The sequence below is a fragment of the Barbus barbus genome (assembly GCF_936440315.1).
Source record: "Barbus barbus genome assembly, chromosome: 13".
Taxonomy (NCBI): domain Eukaryota; kingdom Metazoa; phylum Chordata; class Actinopteri; order Cypriniformes; family Cyprinidae; genus Barbus; species Barbus barbus.
The window spans coordinates 14,260,360-14,270,509 of NC_136741.1; the positions used below are offsets into that span (position 1 = coordinate 14,260,360).

At 36.6% G+C, this 10,150-nt stretch overlaps 1 protein-coding gene across 6 annotated transcripts; it reads left to right on the forward strand.

Annotated features, from left to right (window-relative positions):
* The first annotated feature begins 501 nt into the window (after positions 1 to 501).
* LOC306878889 (kynurenine--oxoglutarate transaminase 3) lies at positions 502 to 8,889 on the forward strand. 6 transcript variants are annotated; one of them, XM_079431477.1, is made up of 14 exons: positions 520 to 626; positions 711 to 765; positions 838 to 902; positions 979 to 1,123; positions 1,201 to 1,350; positions 1,450 to 1,536; positions 1,622 to 1,750; positions 1,821 to 1,941; positions 2,041 to 2,117; positions 5,195 to 5,284; positions 5,371 to 5,557; positions 5,676 to 5,749; positions 8,263 to 8,349; positions 8,539 to 8,889. In XM_079431477.1, the coding sequence occupies exons 3-14, from the start codon at positions 844 to 846 to the stop codon at positions 8,593 to 8,595; spliced, it is 1,263 nt and encodes a 420-aa protein (XP_079287603.1). In that variant the 5' UTR covers positions 520 to 626; positions 711 to 765; positions 838 to 843; the 3' UTR covers positions 8,596 to 8,889. The 6 variants fall into 6 exon arrangements, with proteins under 6 accessions (XP_079287604.1, XP_079287603.1, XP_079287602.1 ...); XM_079431478.1 differs by lacking the exon at positions 711 to 765 and having other exon boundaries at positions 502 to 626; XM_079431475.1 differs by lacking the exon at positions 8,539 to 8,889 and having other exon boundaries at positions 547 to 626; positions 8,263 to 8,501.
* The last annotated feature ends 1,261 nt before the right edge of the window (positions 8,890 to 10,150 follow it).

Sequence of the window (10,150 nt, forward strand, 5' to 3'; positions counted from 1 at the left end):
AATAATATAGTAAATAATTGTAAATGTGTGAAGTTGCATATGCTCATTATAACTATAGTGTCATATCCATATAAATCATTATATGGTTTCTATGGCTATAGGACCTGCAGTTCCTAAAAGGATTTAAGTTTACTACTAGACTAAAAACAGATACAGTTAGCAGACGCACAAGCACTACTTCAAAACACAATATAACTTTTGTGAATAATTACATGTCAGGGTCTTTGGGAAAACGATAAAAGGCTAGATTTTTACTGTCACACTGATAGTTGTTGCAGTGGATTGCCCAACATTGAGTTTTTTATTCCACTTTGACTTCTCTTTCGTTGCTATTCTGTCTATTTCTGTATATCTGTAACGTCTAGTTAAAATTTTCACCCCAAAATGGCGGCCGCGTTACCGAAGCGCCACCTGGTGGCTGTTACCCAAAACGCATCAGAGTTTCGCCTCTTGGTCGCAGAACTGTTCAACAGAGTCTTGTATCGACTCTTTGAAAAGAGCAAACTGATTGGTCTGTTTAGAGGCGTAGGACGTTTGCGTCAGGCCGAATCTGCTTCTTTCAAACACAAAATACTGCAACCAATGAACTGAAAAGAGTCTTATAGCTGTGACCGCAATGTTTTGAAGTGAGCAATGAATATTTGATACGATCTTGACTTTTTTTTGTTGTTGCCAGATATGAATCCTATTAATCTACTTCGTGTTTTCAGATCTGCTCCACGCATTTTACAAACCAATACATTTAGAAATTTCCCATCCTGCCAAGTGAGTGCAAGTTTTACCGAGTTATTCATTTCTCTCTGACATTCCTTTATTTCGTTCTTTCACTTTTTTTAGTACAAGATGGCATCCATAAAACATAAGAACACGAAAAGGATAGAAGGTCTAGACAAGAATGTATGGTAAGAATAGACATTATTTGCAAACACTTTCTCACAGACATGTTAAATATTCCTAACAGTGTCTGTTGTGTTTTAGGGTGGCCTTCACATCAGTGGCAGCAGACCCTTCCATTGTCAATCTTGGACAGGGTTACCCAGACATTCCTCCTCCTTCCTATGTGAAAGAGGGTCTCGCTCAGGCTGCAATGGTTGACAGGCTGAACCAGTACACACGTGGCTTTGTATGTTCTGTCCACACTTTATGATTATCCTGTATTATGTTGAAAAAACGCTCAAATAGCTACATTTCTGTTTTCAGGGCCACCCAACACTGGTTAAAGCCCTGTCAAAAGTATATGGAAAGGTCTATGACCGTCAGCTCGATCCGTTTAAAGAGATCCTGGTTACAGTAGGTGGATATGGATCTTTGTTCAGCACTATGCAGGCTCTGGTTGAGGAGGGAGATGAGGTAAAGTATATTTGGCACTTGTGTGTAATACTTTCATCATATAATTGCACTAGATTATGATTTATGCATTCTCTCCTTTTTTTCCCTTTTTCAATTCAGGTTATTATTATAGAACCTTTTTTTGACTGCTATGTTCCTATGGTGAAAATGGCAGGGGGAAAACCTGTTTTAATACCTTTACGATTGGTAGGTTAGCAGGATGAATATTGCTCGCTGTAGTGTTTGCTGTATTTTTTCATGTCACATAACACTTGTTTGACCTGTTCTGCAGAAGTCGTCATCAGCAGCAACCAGTGTAAGTAGTGCTGACTGGGTTCTGGACCAGGAAGAACTTGCTAGTAAATTCAACTCCAAGACCAAGGCTATCATAATCAACACTCCTAATAACCCTATTGGAAAAGTAAGGTCATATATATCATATTTATATCCAAAATGCGTTTTAATATTCTAAAGCTCTCTTCCACTTCCAGATATTCAGAAGGAGTGAGTTGCAAGCCATTGCAGATCTCTGCATCAAACATGACACCCTGTGCTTCAGTGATGAGGTATATGAATGGCTCGTATATAAAGGCCACGAGCATGTAAAGATAGGTATGTGATAATTCTCCAGTGGTGCATCTTATCTTTCCATTTGAGTGGATTACACGTTTTATAAAGATGTGCTGATTCTGCTGTATTCTTTCTTAACAGCAACCCTCCCTGGAATGTGGGACAGAACCATCACTATCGGCAGTGCAGGGAAAACTTTCAGCGTCACTGGATGGAAGGTATTTGACTGTTGTTGTTTTCATTGTTCATATTTATAATAGTAATTCACCCAAAAGTGAAAGTTATGTTATTTACTCACCGTCCTGTCAATTCAAACCCTCCTGCTGTTATTTTTCTCTGCTGAATAATGATTTTTAAGATTTTAAAGACTCCAGGAACAAAAATCCATAAAAGCAACCTAATGTCGATAAGAGCTATGAAATCTTATTCAAGCTTCAGATTAAGAAATTATGCTGCATGGCAAGTTTGGTGCCAGATCACCATAGAGTGCAACAGTCAAGTTCCAGAAGGAAAATATTCCATTGATTTTCTCCATAGATTAATTGATTTTGGATAACTCGTAAACCTTTAAAACAGACCTACAGTTTAAGCACATCATTTCATTTCATTTTGTTGTTTAAATGCAGAGTTTGCTTTTGAAATGCTTTCAAAAACCTGCAATAGCTGAAATTCTGCAAAAAAAAAAAGAAACCTACCTAAATGCCTACCCACTACCATGAAGCACTGTTAAACACGTAATAGAGTCTCCCTACATTCTTAAACTTCTTAAATATTTGCATTTATTCATAGTTTTTATTTCATAATGCTTCCTTCGATTGTAGTTCTTTACCTATGCCCTGTCCACATACCCGCACTCGTGGTCTTGGGCGCTTGAGAGCGCAAGTCAAGTCAAGTCACTATTATTTGTATAGCGCTTTTAACAATGCAAATTGTGTCAAACCAGCTTTGCATCAGCTTGATATAAAGCTGGGTGGCTTTACATCAGCTTTACAGTTTTTAGACGGGGAAATAGTGTGTCGAAATAGTGTCATTCTCCTCTGGCCAGACAAAATCAGCAGTTTAAATCTAGGTTGCAGCAGAGTCAGATTGTGCAAAGGACTCATCTGGTTCCTGTGGTCTTGTCCTGATGGTGTAAGGTGGGTGTAGGTATTTGGACAGGGCACTAATTAAAGACATTAAGTGATTAAGTAAGTAATTTGAGCCATTGAAATCAAAGGTTGTAATATTGTATTACAACTCTTTATTGAAGACATTTTAAAAATCCTTATGGGAAAATCAATGGGACAAATAATTCTGGAACCAAGGCTGCTGAAAAATGGGCACTGTTACACTCTATAGGTTTTTTGAGCAAGCAGTGGTGAAGATTTACTGTAATTAAAAGCCTAAATACAGTGGCATGCGAAAGTTTGGGAACCCCTTGCAGAATCTGTGAAAATGTGGATAATTTTACCAAAATAAGAGAGATCATACAAAATGCATGTTATTTTTTATTTAGTACTGTCCTGAGTAAGATATTTTCCATAAAAGATGTTTACATATAGTCCACAAGACAAAAAAATTGCTGAAATTATTAAAATAACCACATTCAAAAGTTTGGGAACCCTTGGTTCTTAATACTGTGTGTGGTTACCTGAATGATCTACGACTGTTTTTTTGTTTTGTGATGGTTGTTCATGAGTCCCTTGTTTGTTCTGAACAGTTAAACTGAGCACTGATCTTCAGAAAAATCCTCCAGGTCCTGCAGAATCTTCAGTTTTCCAGCATCTTTTGCATATTTGAACCCTTTCCAGCAGTAACTGTACGATTTTGAGATCCACCTTTTCACGCTGAGGATGATTGAGGGACTCAAACACAACAATTAAAAAAGGTTCAAACATTCACTGATGTTCCTGAAGGAAACACGATGCATTAAGAGCCGGGGGTGAAAACTTTTTGAATTTGAAGATCAAGGTAAATTGTACTTCATTTGTCTTCCAGGAAACATGCAAGTATCTTCTGTCGCGTCAGAAGGGCAGTACGAAATGGAAAAATATGATATTTCAACAAAATAAGAAAAATTTGGACATCTTCATCCTGTTCAAAAGTTTTCACCCCCCGGCTCTTAATGCATCGTGTTTCCTTCAGGAGCATCAGTGAATGTTTGAACCTTTTTTAATTGTTGTGTTTGAGTCCCTCAATCATCCTCAGTGTGAAAAGGTGAATCTCAAAATCATACAGTTACTGCTGGAAAGGGTTAAAGGGTTAAATGCTGGAAAACTGAAGATTCTGCAGGACCTGGAGGATTTTTCTGAAGATCAGTGCTCAGTTTAACTGTTCAGAACAAACAAGGGACTCATGAACAACCATCACAAAACAAAAAAACAGTCGTAGATCATCCAGGTAACCACACACAGTATTAAGAACCAAGGGTTCCCAAACTTTTGAATGTGGTTATTTTAATAATTTCAGCTATTTTTTTGTCTTGTGGACTATTTGTAAACATCTTTTATGGAAAAATATCTTACTCAGGACAGTACTAAATAAAAAATAACATGCATTTTGTATGATCTCTCTTATTTTGGTAAAATTATCCACATTTTCACAGATTCTGCAAGGGGTTCCCAAACTTTCGCATGCCACTGTATTTGTCTTTTTAAGCCTCTTCAAAGCTTATGAAGACTCATTATATATGTGCACAAATGATATGAACCACTAATATGGTTCTTTTCGGTTCTTTTGAAGCTTGATATTGTAAATCATTGCATTTTTTTAGGTTGATCTTGATGACACATTGAATGGCAGAGAGATGCTTTAGGATTATAATAATATTCTCCTTTTGTATTTCATGAAAAAAAGTAGCAAACAGGTTTGGAATTCAATGGTGATAAACAATTACAACATTTTCTAAATAAAATAAAAATGATAAAATGTTATTTTTCATTTTTTATTTATTTATTTATTTTAGTGCTGTCAAACGATTAATCGTGATTAATCGCATCCAAAATAAAAGTTTTTATTTACATATATGTTTGTGTACTGTGTATATTTATTATGTATATATAAAGACACACACATACAGCAAATATTTAGAAAATATTTACGTGTATATATATATTCATATAAACTATATCATATATAAATATATTTAATATGTAAACGTAACATATTTTTCTTAAATATATACATGCATTTACATAAATATACACAGCACACACACATATATTATGTAAACAAACTTTTATTTTGGATGCGATTAATCGCGATTAATCGTTTGACAGCACTTATTTATTTTTTATATATTCTTTTGTTTTTGCAGCTGGGCTGGTCAATCGGGCCTGGACACTTGATCAAACACCTCCAGACTGTTATGCAGAACAGTCTCTATACATGTCCGACCCCATTACAGGCAAGTTTTGTCTGTGTTATGATATAGTTGTACACAATGCACTGTTCTAGGCGATGTGTTTGTGACATAGTTGTACTGCATAGTAGGAGGCTGTTGGCCAGGGTCTTCTTCGGGACTTTGAGCTGATGGGTAAACCCGACTGCTACTTTACCTCTCTAGCACTAGAGCTGGAAGGGAAAAGAGACCGCATGGCAGCCATGTTGAGACAGACTGGCATGACTCCAGTGGTCCCGGAGGGAGGATACTTCATGATAGTGGATGTCACAGCACTCAGTAAGTGGCTTGAAGTGACATTTGTTAAATAAAAAAAATATTTACAAAGTCAAAGGTCACATTGTTTGTGGGAAGTTAAATCTGATTAGTGTTGTTCTGTCTTGTCTGTTGAATATAGATCAGGATTTGTCACATAAAGGAGATGATGAACCATATGACTACAAGTTTGTAAAATGGATGATAAAAGAGAAGGTATTCTGTTTTGTGATTTTAGGAATAAATAATAAGATAAATCACAGTAAAATTTATTTATATATATATATATATATATATATATATATATATATATATATATATATATATATATATATACATACAGTGCCATGAAAAGGTTTTTGCCCCCTTGCTGTTTTTTAAATTTTTCGAATATTTGTCACTTAAAGGCAGGGTATGTAATTTTTCAAAAACTTTTTAGAAAACTGAGTCGGGGTCGAGTACCAAAACAAACTAATAGCCAATCAGCAGTATGGGGTGTGTCTACTCGTGATGTGGAGGAGAGAACGCTCAGAGAACAGCCGAGCGACAGAAAGATAGAGATGGTGGATAAAAAAACAAAAAGAGGAAAATGACTGCGGAGCAATAAGGCAAGAAGTAGGACCCATGTAAATATTGGATCAGCTTTCCAGTGCTGGAGAGAACTCAAGGAGCGGAAGGCCTGCGATCAGATGCAGAGGTTGCTTTGTTTTTTCTCGATAGGTGAGTAACACCGTATCTCACGCGGCGCGCCGCAACAGCTAATGTCTGCCTACACTGGACGCGTGTATTTCAGGCGAGGATGTAGTATTTAAAACTCAAATCTGCGGTATATTTATAAAAACAGCGCCTATTTGAAAATGTGCTTCAGCGATTTCGGAGACGTAAGCTCCACGTGACCACCGGGCGCTCAGTGCTCATTTATCCCGAAGAGAGGAGCATAACCTCGGCTAGTCCTTCTGACATTTGCCGCTGACTCTGATGTCACTGTAGTGGATAAACTTAAGATATAATTCGTTTTGGGGTAAATCTAACAGGTAATCTTTGGTCTTTATTCTATTGTTCTATTAATATGTTTAAATGAAAACGAAAAGAGGCAGTGGTGTTTGATATATTTCGTCTGTAAATACAGTGAGGAAGATTGCAGCAGCCAAGGCGAGCTGACTGACGTTATCAAGTACGCTGCTCTTTGTAGAATGTGTCTGTTTCACAGAATTAATCGTTGCATAGGCTACATAGATGTGGGGCGGATCTATCAAAATAGGGCCGAGACCCTTTTGGGGTGGGGGCGTGTTTGTTTTGGTGATTTCAGATATCAACGTTAAAAATTAATTGCCCCCTCCTGTTAAATCAAGAAAAAACTATGATTAACCATATTATTTTAGAAAGCTGAGTTAAGTTTCACTAGCCACACCCAGGCCTGATTACTGCCAGACCTGTTGAATCAAGAAATCACTTAAATAGAACCTGTCTGACAAAGTGAAGCATGCTTAAAGAGCGACACATCATGCCGCGATCTAAAGAAATTCAAGAACAGATGACAAACTAAATAGTTGACATGCATCAGCCTGGAAAAGGGTTATAAAGCCATTTCTAAGGCTTTGGGACTCCAGTGAACCATGGTCAGATCCATTATCCACGAATTGAGAAAATTTGGAACAGTGGTGAACCTTCCCAGGAGTGGCCAGCCTACCAAAATTACTCCAAGAGCGCAATGACAACTCATCCAGGAGGTCATAAAAGAACCCAGAACAACATCTAAAGAACTGCAGGACCTCACTTGCCTTAAGTGTTCATAATTCAACAATAAGAAAGAGGCTGGGCAAATACAGCATACATAGGAGAGTTCCAAGGCAAAAGCTGACTGCTGACCAAAAAGAACACAAAGGCTTGTCTCACATTTGCCAACAAATATCTTGATTATCCCCAAGACTTTTGGGCAAATATTCTGTGGACTGATGAGACAAAAGTTGAACCTGTTTGGAAGGTGTGTGTCCCGTTACATCTGGCGTAAAACCAACACAGCATTTCTTAAAAAGTACATCATACCATCAGTCAAACATGGTGGTGGTAGTGTGATGGTCTGGGGCTGCTTTGCAGCTTCAGGACCTGGATGACTTGCCATAATTAATGGAACATGAATTCTGCACTCTATAAGAAAATCCTGAAAGAGAATGTTCAGCCATCAGTTTGTGACCTCAAGCTCAAGCGCACTTGGGTTATGCAGCAGGACAATGATCCCAAACACACCAACAAGTCCACCTCTGAGTGTGGCATGACCTTAAACAGTCCTTTCATGCTTGAAAACCCTCCAATGTGGCTGAATTAAAACAATTCTGCAAAGAAGAGTGGGCCAAAATTCCTCCACAGCGATGTGAAAGACCCATTGCCAGTTATCGCAAACTTAAAGGTTAAAGGTTAAAACTTAAAGATTGCCGTTGTTGCTGCAAAGGGTGGCACAACCAGTTATTAGATTTAGGGGACATTTACTTTTTCATGCAGTGCCAGGCAGGTTTGGACCGTTTTTTTCCCTTAATAAATGAAATCATTATTTCAAAACTGCATTTTGTACTTCAACTTACTTTAGGTTATCTTTGTGTAATATTAAAATTAGTTTGATCTGAATCATTCAAGTATGACAAATATGCAAACATTTGAAAAAACAGGTAGGGGACAAAAACTTTTTCACACCACTATATATATTATTATTAATGTATTTATTTATTTTTAAGAAACTGGCTGCGATTCCTGTAACAGCTTTTGTGGGGGAAGATTCAGTAAAGCAGTTTGAGAAATACATTCGTTTGTGCTTTATCAAGGTAAGGAGTGGGTTAACTTTAGGTTTTTACAGGAAATGCAAAAGATCATTCAGCTATCTAGCATAGATAAATATTTTGCTATCTTTCCTTTCTGAAACTCTCTGAATGTTGCGGAGATTATTTTAAAATAAGAAATGACATAAAATGCCTTACTAGTGCTGATGGTATTTAATGGGTTTTATACTACAGCAAGAAAGCACCTTGGATGCAGCAGAGGCCATTCTGAAGAGCTGGAACAAAGGCTGATTATTGAAAGCCTGATAATGCTGTAATACACTGGTCGGATAAAATATTTAACTTAAATGCTATATTGTTACATCCTCTTACAATAACCTAAACTGCAGCTGAAGTGTTTTTAGAGCTTGAATTTAAAATTTGCAGGATCTTTTTTTTTTTTTTTTTTTTTAAGACTGTAGGGATTATGGATTATATGTTCATTTTTAAATGAATATTTTGTCACAGGCTCCTAGTTGTATTCAATTTACTGAATTTAATGCTTATATAAATAAAAAATAAATCAATAAAAAGTGGGGAAGTCACCATTTTTGTCTGTTTTTTTAAAGGTACGTTGTGTGCTCTTGTGTACTAAAATCATTTCTGAAGGAAATTTAAGACTGGAGTAATATGGCTGCAGAAAATTCATCACGACTAAATTACACATTCAACTATATTAAAATTTCTAAATTCTAAATTGTAATATTTCATATTATTACTGTTTTTAGCCTAGGTAAGCATTAATAGACTCAAAAACATAAAAAAAATCAGATCAACCCCAAACATTTCAGTAGTAGTGTAGATAAAAATGTGTAAAAGATGTTTTTAGATTAGGCCCTGGGTGATTGAAACAGCATGTTAAATGTAGCACCTTGTAGCAGTTTGTTTGGCTGCAGTTCTGAGGTCAGTTTCCAACACTGACCATTCATACAGAAGTCTGAAATTATTAAGTCCAGTATTTTCTTTGCATTGATTTGCAAAGTTTACAGTAAATAACATTTACACAGAGTACAACTTAAAGCATGTTGTGGGTGACATACGATTGAGTCTGACCTGCACTCCATTTAACTTCATTTTTTAGTACATTTCTGTCACTCTTTACTGTCCTGTGAATAAACAAACTGAACTAAAATAAAGTATTACTATTACTAAATAAAATATTACAAATATATATATATATTTTAATAGAACCAATAGGTTTTTTCACAGGACAATATCATTTGTCAACCTCAAGATGGCATCATTCAACCTGAAAATGTTCAGTATAGGTGTGGAACCTAAAATTTAATTTAATTCTATATCATTGGCCAGTGAATTAGAATTTAAAGGGGTCATCGGATGCAAAATTCACTTTTCAACTAGTTTGAACATAAATGTGTGTTGGAAGTGTGTACACATCCACCCTATAATGATAAAAATCCACCCAGTGTTTTTTTTTTTTTTTAAATCCCTATCTTAAAATCCCCTTTCTCAAATCAGGCTGTTCTGAGATTCCTGTCAGAATGACGTAGTTCTGTACAGGCGCTCCCACGATAGTTGATTGACAAGGCTGTCTTAACTTAGACCCGCCCTGAGTGAGCTGAGAGCTGTCCGCCATTGTCTCGACTCCGATGCAGGGGAAGACAAGAATGTCTCCGATTAAGCGATTGAGGTGTTTTGTTTTTGGATGTAATAATGAACATAGCAGTCTTCATTTACTCCCGACATCTAAGCCGCTGAAGATGCAGAGGATTAACATTACTTTAGTTTTTGAAGGGAATACACGGATCCCCAATCTGCCTAAAAGCGTCTATGTTTGCACGAATCA